The 17,406-nt window shown below is 44.3% G+C and overlaps 1 protein-coding gene across 11 annotated transcripts in view; it reads left to right on the top strand.

The window, feature by feature from the left end:
* The window catches only part of NEK11 (NIMA related kinase 11), a 199,655-nt gene extending 184,146 nt beyond the window's left edge, over positions 1-15,509 (top strand). For 10 of the 11 annotated variants that reach the window (XM_073333276.1, XM_073333277.1, XM_073333268.1 and 7 more), the window contains one exon: positions 9,799-15,509. In XM_073333276.1, the coding sequence (XP_073189377.1) occupies positions 9,799-9,994 (196 nt within the window). In that variant the 3' untranslated portion in view covers positions 9,995-15,509. Of the gene's footprint in view, positions 1-8,621; positions 8,707-9,798 lie in introns of those variants that run through there. The other variant, XM_073333278.1, reaches the window with a different exon arrangement.
* The last annotated feature ends 1,897 nt before the right edge of the window (positions 15,510-17,406 follow it).

Below are 17,406 nucleotides of genomic sequence, written 5' to 3'. Positions count from 1 at the left end.
GAAGGTTTGTAAACATCACAGATTGCTGAGATTACACCATTCATATATTGTAAAATACTGGTGAATCACGTTAATGCCAGAGAGAGATCCACTGCAAACTATCACATGGCACATTAGAAAAAAGTAAAGGCCTGGCATCATAAATTTTATTTTGTACATTTGTTTTCACAGATGCAGCCTCGTTTTAATTTGAGAAGTATACTGGTAAACATACCATTGGGCCAGATCCTCAGCTGCTGTAAATTGGCTTAACTCCATTGACTTCCATGGAGCAAAACCAATTTATGCCAGGTGGAGAGCTGGCCCAGTATATTTTGTTAAAGTAACAAAAGCCTATTAATATAAGACCTCATTAATAGCACTGGGTTATTAATGCTTTGTCATCTCTTGGGGCAGGAAATGTTTTTGGTTCTGCATTTGTACAGCATAGCACATGACTAGTGTTCCTGAGTGCTATGCTAATACAAATAACAATAATGATACTTGGCTGAAAAATAAAGTGATGACACCATTACGGGGGAGGACTATTGGGTTTGCAAATGAGTGAAATAATAAATAATGCAACAACAGTGGATGCCAGATTATCAGAAAACAAGATCCACAGTTGTGTGCAAAACATATGTATGTGCACATACCCCTTTGCCTTTGTGACAACTAACAGAAGTTTCCAGATCACAGGCCCTGGTTCTCATGGGGGACTTCAATCACCCTGACATCTGCTGGGAGACCAATACAGCCGTGCACAGAAATCCACAAAGTTTTTGGAGAGTGTTGGGGACTTCCTGGTGCAAGTGCTGGAGGAACCAACTAGGGCCGTGCTCCTCTTGACCTGCTGCTCACAAACAGGAAGAATTGGTAGGGGAAGTAGAAGTGGGTGGCAACCTGGGCAGCAGTGACTCTGAGATGGTAGAGTTCAGGATCCTGGCAAAAGGAAGAAAGGAGAACAGCAGAATATGGACCCTGGACTTCAGAAGAGCAGACTTTGACTGCCTCAGGAAGCTGATAGGCAGGATCCCCTGGGAGGCTAATATGAGCGGGACAGGAGTCCAGGAGAACTGGCTGTATTGTAAGGAAGCCTTATTGAGGGCGCAAGAACAAACCATACTGATGTGCAGAAAGAAAAGCAAATATGGCAGGTGACCAGCTTGGCTTAACAGAGAAATCTTCAGTGATCTTAAACACAAAAAGGAAGCTTACAAGAAGCGGAAACTTGGACAGATGACTAGGGAGGAGTATAAAAATGTTGCTCGATAATGCCAGGGTGTAATCAGGAAGGCTAAAACACAACAGGAGTTACAGCTAGCAAGGGATGTGAAGGGTAACACCAAGGGCAAGTCATGACCAACCTGATTGCCTTCTATGATGAGATAACTGGCTCTGTGGAAACGGGGAAAGTGGGGGACATGATATATCTTGACTTTAGCAAAGCTTTTGATACGGTCTCCCACAGTATTCTTGCCAGCAAGTTAAAAAAAAGTATGGATTGGATGAATGAACTATAAGGTGGATAGAAAGCTGGCTAGATAGTCAGGCTTAATGGGTAGTGATCAATGGCTCGATGTCTAGTTGGCAGCCGGTATCAAGCAGAGTGCCCCAGGGGTCTGTCCTGGGGCCGGTTTTGGTCAGCATCTTCATTAATGATCTGAATGATGGGATGGATTGCACCCTCAGCAATTTTGCGGATGACACTAAACTGGGGGGAGAGGTAGATACACTGGAGAGTAGGGAATGGGTCGAGAGTGACCTAGACAAATTGGAGGATTGGGCCAAAAGAAATCTGATGAGGTTCAACAAGGACAAGTGCAGAGTCCTGTACTTAGGACAGAAGAATCCCACGCACTGCTATAGAAGAGTGAGGGGGGATTTGATAGCAGCATTCAAATGCCTGAAGGGGGGGTACCAAAGAGGCTGGAGCTAGGCTGTTCTCAGTGGTGGCAGATGACAGAATGAGGAACAATGATCTTAAGTTGCAGTGTGGGAGGTCGAAGTTTAATATTGGGAAAAACTATTTCACTAGGAGAGTGGTGAAGCACTGGAATGGGATACCTAGGGAGGTGGTGGAATCTACATCCTTCGACGTTTTTAAGGCGCAGCTTGACAAAGCCCTGGCTGGGTTGATTTAGTTGGGGGTTGATCCTGCTTTGAGCTGGGGGTTGGACTAGATGACCTCCTGAGGTCTCTTCCAACCCTAATCTTCTATGAGTGTGACCGCCACAGTGCACGCACAAATTGCGCATTTAACTTTAGACACTCAAGTGCCTTATCTGAATACAGAATTGCAATAACTGCCTGCACAAATGTAGTGCAGACTCCCATGCATGTGCCTCCATGGGACTTGACATGCGTGCCAAAACTAACATTAGCACGCTTTGATACAGGATCAGAGCTATACTGAGGACATTATTGATAGCAGCTCCCAATGATCTTGATTCGGGTGTCAGACTGGTTTTTACACCAGTGTAAATCTTTTGATTTCAGAGGCATTACCCTGATTTTTGAAGTTGGATAGTAAACTACATTTGAAATTTTCTGTCCTAGATTCCTCTCCCACCCCCCTCCAACACCCCTAGGAAATATACTTTATGGCAACTGCCTTTTCCTAGGATCTCAAGGCCAAATGGCACCTAATGATTTCTCTCGAAGAAGCAGATGTTAACATTTTTGACACATGCTCCTTTGTTGTCAGCCTTTCAACATTTGTTGCCTAATCCCATTGGTATGAATTTTATACAGATTAGCTTTCCTAGATGTTAATTTGTGTGCTCTCTCAACCTAAACAGAAAGGATATAGTCCACAGGTCACATTTATTAGCAGCAGCATGACTCCTGAGGTGCCCATTTACTTCATTTCACATCTCTAAATCGATGGGAGGGGCAAAGAATTAACCATGTTCCTTTTGAGAGGAAGAGAGCAGTCAATGAAAGGATTGATGCAGAAGGAATTACTTCAAAATATTTTCTCATTAATTTATGTTAACCCCTAGAAGTAAGTGCTGTAATATTGCTGCAGAAGATGGGTTAAAGTTATTTTCAAAAGGAAACCCTATTTAACTCTTTGAAATCAGCGATACCCCAGATAGCCATCATCTGAGCACTAGCTAATTTCCAAGGTTTTAATTTCTCCATTAATGAGTGACAGTGGCAGGGAGGAGTGAGGCTTTCTAGCTCTTGGAGACAGGGATGAGGCAAATCTCATACCTGTGGGGGCCACCAGACTGGCCCCATACCTTTCTATACTGTTTCCCATCTCCACCTGCTGGCAGTTCCTAACCCATCCCTTGTGTCAGGAATCAGCCAGGGAAGACAACAGAGCTGAAGAGCAGGTCAGAAGTGGGGATGAACAACATGGAAGGAACAAGGTGATAGCAGGAGTGAAGTAGGGAGGAGGTGTTCGGTTCCTGTTGTGTGCGAGATCAAAACAGTAATACGTTCTTCGGTTAAGGAACCTTTGGCATGAGCTGGGGGCTGATGCCATCTGTAAGGCCTACAGTGCATAATTCTATAATTTTTGGGGACTCCTTTATATTCTACTGAGGCTACTTAGTGTTTCCAGTTACATTCAGGAAAAAATAAATTGCAAACAAAACCTTTTTTCATAATTTTAACAGCCATTACTGCTTTCCAAGGACAACCAGAATTCACATTAAGAGTCGTTTAGAATCATGTCCCTTCTGGGCTCTTAGTACTCAATGCTAATATAACAGGGTGTTGGGTGATGTTGATTGTCCTCTGGACACGCACTGAACAGTCCCATGATATTGTGCACAAAGTTGTTTTCTCTGTTTATGTGCTGTGCCCTTCCCCGACTCTCTCCTTTCGTTATAGTGCTGACAGTATGAGGTTGTTCCTGCCCCTTCAGCTAGTTGTGCTGTCAAGTTAGGCTTAACAGCAACACCAGGGGGGCTACCAGCATGGCTTAGCACTGAAGCTGTTCATGTATAGAAGAGGGGAGTTTGATGCCCATTTCTGAACATTGAAACCAATATTCGTAAGGAAACCTTCAGTGGAGCTTGAACGCCCCACATGTATGCGAAGTGGTGCAGCTTGAAACCCTCATGCCAGCACCATGGTGCTACTTAGAGTTGCCAGGTGTCCAGTTTTCGACCAGAATGCCCGGTTCAAAAGAGACCCTGGTGGCTCCAGTCAGCACCACTGACCGGGCTGTTAAAAGTCCAGTCAGTGGCGCAGCAGAGCTAAGGCAGGCTCCCTGCAACTCCTGGAAGCAGCGGCATGCCCCCGCCCCCCACCAGCTCCTACACGCAGGGGCAGCCAGGGGGCTTCACGCGCTGCCCTCGCCCCAAGCACCGATTCCACAGCCCCCATGGGAGCTACGAGGGCAGCACCTGTGGACGAGGCAGCGCACAGAGCCATATGGCTGCGCCTCCGCGTTGGAGCCGGAGGCAGGACATGCCACTGCTTCCGGGAGCTGCTTGACGTAAGTGCCACCTGGAGCCTGCACCCCGACCCCTTCTCGTGCCTCAGCCCTGATCCCCCTCCCACCTTCTGAACCCCTCAGTCCCAGCCCGGAGCTCCCTCCCACACCCTGAAGCCCTCATTTCTGGCCCCACCCTGGAACCCACAGCTCCAGCCCAGAGCCCATACTCCCCTCCCACTCCCCTGCCTCAGCCCGGAGCCCCTCCCACACTCTGAAGCCCTTGGCTCCACCCCCCCAGCCTGGAGCACCCTCCTATACCCCAAACCCCTCATCCCCATCCCAGAGTCTGCACCCCCAGCTGGAGCCCTCACCCCCCCACACACACCACCTGCCCCAGCCCGGAGACCCCCCAACCCGGAACCCCCTCCTGCCGCACAAATCCCTGGCCCTACCCCAAAGCCTGCACCCCCAGACCGAGCCCTCACCCCCTCCCGCACCCCAACCCCCCTGAGCCAGCCCGGTGAAAATGAGCAAGTGAGTGAGAGTGGGGGGATGGAGTGAGTGGGGGGTGGGGGCCTCAGCAAAGGGGCGGGACATGGGCAGGGCTTCAGAGGAGGGGCGGGGCAAGGGTGTTCGGTTTTGTCTGAGTAGATACTTGGCAACCCTATGGCTACTGTGATTCCTCCCTCTGTGAGACAGCAAATGTAGAAGGGCATGCTCAGCCCTGTAATGGCAGAGGGCAGCTCCTGCCTACCACTGAAGGGATAGATTAGATATTCCCAATGCCATGAGGGTGCTGATTCCCAAGGTGCAAGTGTCAGATGCAATATGTGACAAAGGCCCAATAGGAGGGACACCAAAAGATTTCTTCTTGCTAGAACCTTTAAATGGTTTCTGAGTCATTTCTTTAGTATATGGGACTTTTTATTAGCTTGATGATATACTCATCTGGAGTACTGTGTCCAGTTTTGGGCCCCACACTACAAGAAGGATGTGGATAAATTGGAGAGAGTCCAGCGAAGGGCAACAAAAATGATTAGGGGTCTAGAACACATGACTTATGAGGAGAGGCTGAGGGAGCTGGGATTGTTTAGCCTGCAGAAGAGAAGAATGAGGGGGGATTTGATAGCTGCTTTCAACTACCTGAAAGGGGGTTCCAAAGAGGATGGCTCTAGACTGTTCTCAATGGTAGCAGATGACAGAACGAGGAGTAATGGTCTCAAGTTGCAGTGGGGGAGGTTTAGATTGGATATTAGGAAAAACTTTTTCACTAAGAGCGTGGTGAAACACTGGAATGCGTTACCTAGGGAGGTGGTAGAATCTCCTTCCTTAGAGGTTTTTAAGGTCAGGCTTGACAAAGCCCTGGCTGGGATGATTTAACTGGGAATTGGTCCTGCTTCGAGCAGGGGGTTGGACTAGATGACCTTCTGGGGTCCCTTCCAACCTTGATATTCTATGATTCTCTCCATTGTATAGAATTTTTAACACTAAAAGGTACAGGCCATCAAATGTGCGGAACGTGGGTATCTTGGGGAGTAAAATGAATGACAGCCCTCCAGAGGAGGGACACTTGAGACTGAGAGGTATGTTGAGAGCACTAGTACACAGTGGCCCCAGGAGAATAGATACTACCAATTTATGTAAATATATTACAAATAAATTAACATGTCAGATAAAGCCCTCAAGATATATAAAGAAACCTTATTCAAGAACGCCTGGTTGCCAGAATGAATTTCTCGGGCAAATCCTCTAGAACAGTAGCATCTGTTCATTACTGAAATACTGACAAAGATACACAAATGCCCTTGGGAGGACAGGCTGCACTATAAAACTGCTGCTAACCGTAATCAGTTAGGGTTATATTAGCAAATTTCTGGAATTTCTGCAAGGGAATCCCATTTGGCCTGCTGCTATTTTGGCCAACTGCAGAAAATCATTGCTTCTAATGGGGGAAACCATGCAACTCTGATAGTAAAACAAACAAAATAAACTCAGAGAAGATTAAGTTTGCATGCTTCAATGTTCAAAAGAAAAGAAATGACAAATATAGGGTTGCACATGCAGCCACAACTCGTATAACTCTGTCCCGCTGTGCGGAGGTATTATGATGCAGTCTCATACAATCACATACTCTTGCTCAAATGATACACTATCCGTTATTTACTTTAAAAAAGAACTTGATTGCACCTGGAGCAGTGGTTTCCAGGGCCCCTTATGAGCCCCCTCTCTTAAAATTATTCAGGCTGGATGCTATGCTGTATGTTTCAGCATACTTTTCAGGAACAAAGTATAAATATTTCTATCACAATGACTTTTAATGCTGTATTAGGCCCCCAATCCTGCAATGAGCTCTGCATGACTTCTAAAGTTCGACAGTTTTAAATCAGCAGTCAGCATAACTTATATCCAAAAGTTTTAAGGGAGCTCGGTGGACCAATAATATTGATTTTCAGTAAGTCTTGGAACAACAGGGACGTTCCCGAAGACTGGAAGAACGCTAATGTTGTGCAAATATTTAAAAATGGCAAATGGAATGAGCCAGGCTTATGTCTTATGCCAGGCTTATAGGCTTGTGTCTCAGGGTGCTCACTCCCCTTGGACAGTGCCTCCTCCTGGCTGCTCTGGGAAGAGTTCTCTTCTAGGTCCGACACCTCCCCTTGCAGTCTCTCCACCTGTCCTCTCTTTCACTCCGTGGCCCCTTTCTCACACCGAGAGCTGCAGGTTTCCTTTTTGTGACGGCCCTCTGCTCAGGTCACCGTTTGGTTCCCCCCTCTGGACCTGCTGCCCTGGTACTACCACTTCATCGGTAGGGGAACCTGGGCCTGCCCACTACTCCGGGTTCTAGCCCAGGGACCCTGTGACATGCAGTCAAGGGCTGCTCAGGCCCCAGCCTCACTGTTCGTTTCCTGGGCTGCTTCCTGTCCACCTCCCAAAGGCTTTCTTCTCACCCCTTCTCTCTGAGTATGCCCTTCCCTCAGAGTCAGTGTGCGGCTCTTTCCCTGGGTTCCCTCCTTCCCTCTCTTATGCACAGAGGGTGGCTGCAGACTTCCTCACTGCCACCATTTCTCTTTCCAGCTTCCTGGCTTTATATTAACCCAGCTACTCCTGCTCAGCTGAGCTCCACCTTCCAATCAGGGGTTGCTTGTCCAGCCTAAGCCCCTCACATGTGGCCTGTCTCTCTAACTGGCCCTTTCTCAGCTATGGTGTGAGGTGAACATCCCATCACAGTCTGCCAGTCTGACATCAATCCCGGACAAGATAATGGAGCAGTTGATATGGGACTCGGTTAATGAAGAATTAAAGGAGGGTACTATAATTAATGCCATTCAACATGGATTTATGGAAAATAGATTCTGTCAAACTAACTTGATAGCTTTTTGATGCGATAATAAGTTTGATAACAGTAATAGTGTTGATGTAATATACTTAGCCTTCTTCAAGGCATTTAACTTGGTACTGCCTGACATTTTGATTAAAAAACTAGAAAGATATAAAATTAACATGGCACACATTAAATGGCTGGCTAACTGAGGTCTCAAAATGTAACTAAACAGTCATTGAACAGGTGTGTTTTTAGTGGGGATCCTTCAGGGATTGGTTCTTGGCTGTATGCTATTCAACATTTTATTAATGACCTGGAAGAAAACATAAAATCATCACTGATAAAGTTTGCAGATGAACAAAAATTGGGGGTGTGGTTAATAATGAAGAGGATGGGTCACTGGTTCAAAATTATCTGGATTGCTTACTAAGCAATATGCATTTCAATATGGCTAAATGTAAATGTATACATCTTGAAACAAGGAATATAGGATACTTACAGTAGGAGGGACTCTATTCTGGGAAGCAGTGATTCTGAAAAAAGATCTGGGGGTCATGGATAATCAGCTGACCATGAGCTCCCAGCATGATGCTGTGCCCAAAAGGGCTAACGCAATGCTTGGCTGCATAAATGGGAATCTCAAGTGAAACTAGAGAGGTTATTTTACAGCCGTATTTAGCACTGGTGTGACTGCTGCTAGAATACTGTGTCCAGTTCTGGTGTCCACAATTCAAGAAGGATTTTGATAAATTGGGAAGAGTTCAGAGAAGAGCTATGAGAACGATTAACATGCTGTGTAGTGATAGACTCAAGGAGCTCAATCTATGTAGCATCATAAAGAGAAAGTTAAGAGGAGGCTGATTACAGTCTGTAAGTACCTACATGGAGAACACGTATTTAACAATAGGCTCTTCAATCTAACAGACAAAAGTATAACACAATCCAGTGGCAGGAAGTTGAAGCTAGATGAAGTCAGACTGGAAATAAGGTGTTAACTTTTAACAGTGAGGGTAAGTAACCACTGGGATATCTTACCAAGGGTCGTGGTGGAGTCTCCAATTTTTAAAACGAGATTGGATGTTTTTCTAAAAGATCTGCTTTAGGAATTATTTTGGGGAAGTTCCAAATCTGTGTTACATTAGATGATGACAGTGGTCCCTTCTGCCTGGGAACCTATGAAATCTATAAATGAATCCACATGGATTATTGAAGGCTCTAGGACTAAGTTTGTTTTCCAAGTGGTGCTACCTCCCTTCTTGGTCATCTTTATGAGAAAGCTGTTTTGTTCAAAAGGTAAAATGAATAGAGTCCCCTCTGCAAACACATGCACCCAGGCACATGGGTTTATGACAGCCTAAAGAGGAAAGTTACTGCAAGATCCTCTTGTTATAATATTGGTAGCATGACACCGACCATAGCCCTGTCTGTTACTTGTGGATTTTTACATGTATCATTATTTTTTTTTTAATCAATGAGTAATCTTACAATGGTCAACTGGAATCTTTGTGTAAGTCAGTATTAGGTAACCATGAGTGTATTTTTCATCGCTGAAGTACAGAGAGCCCGTCTGATTAAAAAGGGAGGGTGTTGTTATAGTAGAAGAATAATGTGTGTTCAGTTCTCATTGCATCTTGTACAACAATTTTTTGATAAAAGTTTAAGGGATGATTTATGAATAGTGAATGTTCACAATATAGCCACTGGCAAATTGTTTAATGTATTTTTTTATAAAATCCAGAGGCTGTAAATGTGTCTGTATGAACTGGAATCACTGTAGAATGTGTTATAAAGTAGTTTATCAAATTAGACATTAAGAGTGAAATCCTGGCTTCATTGACAATGATGACAAAAATCTCACTGACTTCAGTAGTGCCAGGATTTCATCTCAGGACTTTTGTTCATATTAAAAATGTCGATAGGGAAATTCCATAATAAGCTTTGTTCTATGCAAATTATGTACATAGTTACACTTTGATCTTAAGCTGAAAGCCATTTTGTTTTAGCCCTACAGTAATTTACCAAATGAATGTCTCTTGCTACATGTTTCAATATGTAAAATGGATTAACTTGTGAGTAACTTCTATGTAACATTTTTCTGTAGATCAGCAATTCAGAAGCTGGGAGCAGAAGTATTTGAAAAGGTTTACAGCTATCTCAAGAAAGCAAGACAGCAGAATGCAAGTGAAGACGAGATCCGGGAATGTCTGGAGAAAGTGGTTTCTAGAGCAAGTGACTGTTTTGAAGTGGATCAGCTTCTCTACTTTGAGGATCAGCTGCTTGCCTTAGCTCCAGTGTAAAATGTACATTAGAAATGGACAACACTGGTGATATGTGAAAATGCTGAGCTACACCCTTACGGGCCAGCAAACAAGTACTGTATTATTGGGGGTCAGAAAGGTGTCCATCGTGGTGACAATCTTTTTTCCCCATTTGTTTTATTGCATCAAGAAGTGTATTTCCTTAGGTCCAGATTTTTCACCCACGGGTTGTTCCCATTGACTTTAATGGTGCACGATCAGGGTCCCAGTGAGGTCAATGGGAGTTTTGCCATTGATTTCTATAGTAGCAAGAGTGGTCTTTGATCCAGCAAGACATTAAGCACATACTTAAATGCTTTGCTGGATTTTGCCTTGGACAGCAGTATGTATATATGAGTGTGTTTGTGTGTTTATATACACATACGTGTGTATATATGGTTACTCAATTATCAGAAATCACACATTAGTTATTGCTTTGTTGAAGGCCTGTATTTCACCTGAGTGCCCTTTGAAAGAGCCATGCAAAAGAGAGAGAGAGAGACATGAAGCCTGACCTAAAGGCTGCTGAAATCCATGAAAATATTTCCATGAACTTCTGTGGGTTTTGGATCAGGCCCATAGTGTACAACTAGAAAAATAAATCCATTTTAGCTTGTTCACAGATCTTGTTAACTTTTTATCTCCATATTTATGTTGCCTGTTCTAAAAGCACAACACTTGTAGTTATATCAAATACCCCTCACCACGCTCATCATAACACCTTACCTTCTCTTCCTAACATTTTTCCTTTTCGTTCTGCATGCTGATCACCTTTACTGCTACTTGTTAAACTCTAAACACGGAATAAATGCCACACTGTATAACAGGTTCTCATATGAGCCTTGGGCCAAATTCACTTTAGACTCCCAGCCCCCATCGGACTCCTCACATTGCCTGTTCATGTGCAGCACACTGCAATCCTTTAAATGTACTCAGGCGGGGAGTGGGCAACAGTGGCCTTCAAAATCATTGCAATTTGATCTTAGGCAGGCCATTATGGCTGGGAGCTGCAGCTACTTAGCACTTCTGGAAAGAAGGTCACCCACTAACTTCTCTATGCCTCAATTTGCCAATTTGTAAAATGGGAATAATGATACTTCTTCTGGTGTGTGGCTTCTGATGGCATAAACAATGAATTAGGTGTTGGTATCTATCTCAGTGATTGTAATAACTGGTGTGGTAACACACTTTTATCCGTGCCAAGCAAAGTGATGTGTATGATCATAGTCCAGCATATATCAGAGGCAGTTGATAGCACTCTCAGAAAAGAGCAAGCTGGTTTTCAGAAAGGGCGTGGATGCAGAGAGCAGATCTTCACTCTACGAAACGTAATAGAATGGTGCTTAGAATGGCAATGGCAACTCTACATAAATTTCATAGACTTTGAGAAGGCTTTTGATAGCATTCACAGGAGCAGCCTATGGCGCATTCTGTGGGCATGTGGAATTCCTTTTCGTATAATCAACGTCATCAAACGCTTCTATTTCAACTTTACATGTAGTGTTGATTACAGTGAGCTCAGTTTTGAAGTCAAAACAGGAGTACGTCAGGGGTGTGTCATGTTTGCAATCCTCTTCAACATTGCCATCAACTGGGTAATGCAGCTTACAACAGAAGACATGTCAAGAGGCATTAAATGGACACTCTTCTCATCACTTGGAGACCTGGGCTTCACAGATGATCTCGCTCTCCTATCACATACCCAACAACATATACAAGAAAAAACAACACAACTCAACGCATTCAGCCAGCAAATTCAACTGAAAAAAGACAGATATCATGACCTTTAATATTGCCTCACCATCACCAGTACAGATAGAGGATTATGTTCTCACCAATGTAGAAACATTCACATACTTGGGCAGCACCATTAGTTAGGTCAGTGGAACAAGCCAGGACATCCAGAAAAAAAACAATAAAGCCAGGAACACCTTCAGGAGCTTAAATACAGTCTGGAAATCATCAAAATACACCACCAAAACCAAATTCAAGATTTATCAGAGCTGTGTACTTTCAATACTACTTTATAGTGCAGAATGCTAGGAAATGAGAAAGTATGGCATGTCCAAACTGTCTTCATTCCATACAACCTGCCTTAGAAAAATCTCCATATCTTTTGGCCCAGAACAATCTCAAGCCAAGATCTATTGACACAGTGCAGCCAAGAGGATCTGAGCACCATCATTGCCAGGAGGCATTGGAGATGGATCAGTGCTTTGGATGAAAACTGATTCCATCACCAGAATAGCAGTAAGATGGACACCTGAAGGCAAGGAAAAAGGAGGCCACTTGAAAACAACATGGTGAAGAGCTGTGGAAGCCGAGCTGAAAAACCTGGGGCACAGCTGGGGAACCACTAAAAGACTTGCCAGAAACAGACGGGAGTGGAGGAGCTTCGTCACTACCCTAAACACCAGAGGCGTAATAGGAACATGATGATGATCTCTCTCTATCATGGCAGCATCATCCAGAGATATCAAAAGCATCCGTCCACCATCAAGAGGATCAAGTGGGCAGTCCATAAGCAGATGGCACGCTGTTTTCTCTTGAGATCCCCAGGGGCAGGATGGGGAGCTCAAGAAGCTCCAGTGGTAAGATGCAAGTTAAATGGCCTGTGAGCACAACATATCTTGTAACGAGGAAGGCTCTTTTGGCTCATATGGTTGTTCTGAGGGGCATGTGAGTGCTCATCCAGAGAGACTATGGGACACAGATCTGAGTTGTCTATCTGCTAAGAAATGCGCCAGCAATCCAAAATATATTCCCTCACCACCTGTTGCTGTTCCTTAGAAAGGTCGCATCTGATGTATTGTCTGAGAGGCTCAACTATTTTAGAGAAGGGGGATCTTGACTTTGGCTAGCATGTATGATGTGACTTTGAGATGAAATTGTGAAGTAAGCTGTCTAGATAGTTGGCTGTGTGCAGTAATGTGGCCAGGGTCCTGCCCTCACACCTAATCACGGCAGGAGCAATGTCAGACGAGACAGGAATGTTGGACACTGGAGTCGTCCGGGTTGCACCAGTGATGATGCAAAGGGCAGAGTGGATCATTGAGTCCAACTTTCCACGATGACTTCTGGACCTCATGCTGCCACACACTATTGAACTGCTGCAATAACTAGAGCTTTGGTAGATGTCCACAAGGTTGCAATGCCAGCACCTCGCGAATTGCCACCAAGCCTGCAGAGAAGTGCAACGCTTGATTTTAGCACATCTTCTTGATGTGCTGTCAGAAGGACAGAGAGTAGTCATGCTTTATAATGATAGTGGCCCGCCTTTGTAAAGTGCTTTGAGATCCTTGGAAGGAAGGTGCTGTAGAAGTGAAGTATTATTAGTCCACTTTAGTATTAAAACAAACTGCAGAAACAAAGAATTTGCCCACATAGCGAAACAAGGTAAGGCATTATGATCCCTCCAGAGCAAGCCAATTGGAGTTTTTATTAAGAACACAGATCAGGGTGGAGGCTGACCTCCAGTGTGAACTTTCAAAGTAGGGGTCCAAAGTCCTGTTTCTCACTTGTGGTGATTAGTGACCATACACTGAAGTCGTGGCTCTAGGTCAGGACGGCTTGAAGGTCCTTTTACATTATCTAGCATGGTACATATGGCCCCCCTCACCACAGTGGCTGGGCACCTGTTTCTGTTCCTGCACATCATTTCTATTAAACCTGTTAAAAGCTGAAGTAGCCAAAGCACAGGCAGCAACTTTCCCCAGGATATGGGAGAAATGCCTGGGGCCTGCAAGAGCCAACTAGCTAGAAAAGCAACCAGTAAATAATTTATATATCGCAATATTGCTGGGGGGCATTCTGCACCAAAACATTAAAAATTCTGCTCCCAATATTTTAAAATTCTGCAAAATTCTGCCGATTTTATTTGTCAAAATAACACAACATAACCACACCAGTTTCGATTATTTTGGTAATTTGTTTCAAAATATCTGTCATCAAGCATGTCTGTAACAATACAAAAATTCCCCCAGGAGTAGAGAGTTAAAGAAACCCCTATGACAACCCAGTTCCTGTTTCTCTGCTCCTTTCCCCTCCCCAGAGCCCAGCTGGGGGGCCCCTGCAGCCAATATACCCAAATGCTCTCCTCCCCAGAGCCCAGCCATGGGGCCCCACTAGCCCAGATATCCGCACTCCCTCCCCTGCAGAGCCCAGCCATGGGTCCCCCAGCCCAGACACCCACCCCCTCTCCCCCAGGAGCCCAGGGATCCAGAGGGAGAAACAGCCTGATGCTTGGTCCCAGGCTTATGTGGAGTTTCCTGCATGCTGCTGTCTCTTTCCCTCAGAGCATGCTGGGAACTGCAGGTGCCAGGAACCCTCTAGCTCCCTTCCCCAGCAGTGTCTTCTATGTGCAAGCTGGACTCTGCCAGGTCCAGCAGCCCCTAGTGGTAGCTAGCAGCACTGCAGTCCATGGCTGTGGGAGAAAGGAAATTCTGCGTGCACAACATTAATTTCCGCAAAATTCTGCATTGCGCAGGGGCGTAGAATTCTTCCAGGAGTAATAGCAAGAAGGAAGCCCAAGGAAGACAACCTTGCCTGCTGTACATATCTCCAACTGGCTGTGGTCCAAAGTAAGTTACTCCAGCACCTTGAAAACAGACTCTGTAAGTAATAGATGGCTTTTATGAATGCTGAATATTGGAGTCATCAACCCTTTTAGAAAACAGGTTTTTCCAAGAGCAAGTAAAAAAGAACTGCATGTGGGTGTACCATGCCCTCTGTAGCAGTCAAGCACTTAGAAATTCATTAAGGGTCTAATCTTTGAAGTTTGGAAATCATGTTTTGTCCAGACCGCCAGTCCTCAGGCAAATAATCCCGCTCTGATGTGACGAATTCTTGCTTGACGTACATTTAAAAGAGATCCTAATGGCTTTTAAAGCTGTTTTGGTCAAATTCAATTTGAACAAATTCAGGCTGTTTCAGACCAAAGAGGTGAATGGTGATTTTAGGAGCTGCATTATATATAAACATATACCAGGAGGATTGACACTTAACATCCTAGAGTAGACGGACAGATGTTATATAATGTCAGGTAGAACTACCTTTGTCAAGTTTGGCTGATGAAGTGGTCTCCTGGTGCATTTGTTTCAAAGACACTGGTCTCAAATACAGTGGTGTTAATTAAAACACAATGCTGGTGTCATAAATATAAAGGGAAGGGTAAACCCCTTTAAAATCCCTCCTGGCCAGGGAAAAGCTCCTCTCACCTGTAAAGGGTTAAGAAGCTAAAGGTAACCTCACTGGCACCCGACCAAAATGACCAATGAGGAGACAAGATACTTTCAAAAGCTGGGAGGAGGGAGAGAAACAAAGGGTCTGTGTGTCTGTCTATATGTTGTTTCTGCCGGGGATAGACCAGGAATGGAGTCTTAGAACTTTTAGTAAGTAATCTAGCTAGGTATGTGTTAGATTGTGATTTCTTTAAATGGCTGAGAAAAGAATTGTGCTGAATAGAATAACTATTTCTGTCTGTGTATCTTTTTTGTAACTTAAGGTTTTGCCTAGAGGGGTTCTCTATGTTTTGAATCTAATTACCTTGTAAGGTATCTACCATCCTGATTTTACAGGGGGGATTTCTTTATTTCTATTTACTTCTATTTCTATTAAAAGTCTTCTTGTAAGAAAACTGAATGCTTTTTCATTGTTCTCAGATCCAAGGGTTTGGGTCTGTGATCACCTATGCAAATTGGTGAGGCTTTTTATCCAACATTTCCCTGGAAATGGGGGGTGCAAGTGTTGGGAGGATTGTTCATTGTTCTTAAGATCCAAGGGTCTGGGTCTGTAGTCACCTAGGCAAATTGGTGAGGCTTTTTACCAAACCTTGTCCAGAAAGTGGGGTGCAAGGTTTTGGGAAGTATTTTGTGGGGAAAGACGTTTCCAAACAGCTCTTCCCCAGTAACCAGTATCTGTTTGGTGGTGGTAGCGGCCAATCCAAGGACAAAGGGTGGAATATTTTGTACCTTGGAGAAGTTTTGACCTAAGCTGGTAAAGATAAGCTTAGGAGGTTTTTCATGCAGGTCCCCACATCTGTACCCTAGAGTTCAGAGTGGGGGAGGAAACTTGACAGCTGGTAAACTCTGTAGGCAGGTTATCAGTTCTGTCATTCTTCCATAATTGAATCTAGTACAAAAGAGAAGTGGTCAGTTTTGAATGAACAAAAGATTTACTGAAAAATGGTCTTAGAGAAGTTTAGGGCCTCAGAAGTGCGAGAGAGAGAGAGAGAGAGAGAGAGAGAGAATGCACTATGCACAGTACTACAAACTGCATTGGGAAATGTACCAGCCTAGGTAGGCATTTAACTGGCTTCCACTCTCTACCATAAACAGGTCAATACATAATGGGGCATAATGCAGAGTTCTCTGCTATCCTAATAACATATTTATGGAACTAAAGAAATAGATCAAACCCATCACATCATCATCCTGAAAGCTATAAGACAACACTCAACAGGTCACTTTTTAAAAGTCTCTTCTCACAGTATCATGCCCTGTAAAAGACACGTGCTTAAATTTGCAACTTAGGTTTTAAACTAAGAAAGGATTATGTCCTTATCTCTTTTTAGCTGAAATCTATTGTTCTATTAAACACGTACACAGTCTCATTTCCAGCAAGATCCTCTTATTGATATTCATTAGTAGAAATCTGACAAGGATGGGGAAAAACTAGTAATACTGGTGCTACTTGGTCAAGAACAGACTAGCGGCTTTAAATGAATTGTGGAGACATTACAGGCTAGATCCATAAAGGGATTTAGGTGCCTAAGTGCCACTTTAGGCACCTAACGCCAAAAATTTAGAGGCCCCAAGCACCTGCTCAGCTGCTGCTTAAATCTCTTGGTGCCTAAAGTCCCTAGGTGCATAAGTTTCCACCAGTAAAGTCCTCAAAATTTCTGCTGGTGGACATACACAAAACCCCCTAAATCCTGATGCAGCCTAACTGCTCAGTACCTCACTCACACATAAGCTCTGGCAGGATCCTCAAACTAGGCATTTCCCCCACCTATCTTGCCTGCAGGGCCTGAACTGATAGGCTACTCAGAGACCACCTATCAGATCAGGCACCACATAAAAAAATGACTGTGGTGCCCCCTCCCATTATACCCTACATCCAAGTGGTTAGAGCACTCACCTAGGATCCCACCTCCCAGGTGAGTGCTTTAATCACTAGGAGGTATAGGGTATTCTGGGATGAGTCTCTCAATCTCTTTGAAAACAACAAGGAGTCCGGTGGCACCTTAAAGACTAACCGATTAATTTGGGCATAAGCTTTCGTGGGTAAAACACCACTTCTTTAGATGCATGGAGTGAAAATTACAGATGCAGGCATTATATAATGACACATGAAGGGAAGGGAGTTACCTCACAAGTGGAGAAGCAATGTGGGGGACAGGGCCAATTTGATCA

Source organism: Lepidochelys kempii, chromosome 2, assembly GCF_965140265.1.
Source record: "Lepidochelys kempii isolate rLepKem1 chromosome 2, rLepKem1.hap2, whole genome shotgun sequence".
In the NCBI taxonomy this organism is placed as follows: domain Eukaryota; kingdom Metazoa; phylum Chordata; order Testudines; family Cheloniidae; genus Lepidochelys; species Lepidochelys kempii.
This window is presented reverse-complemented; position numbering and strand designations above follow the sequence as displayed.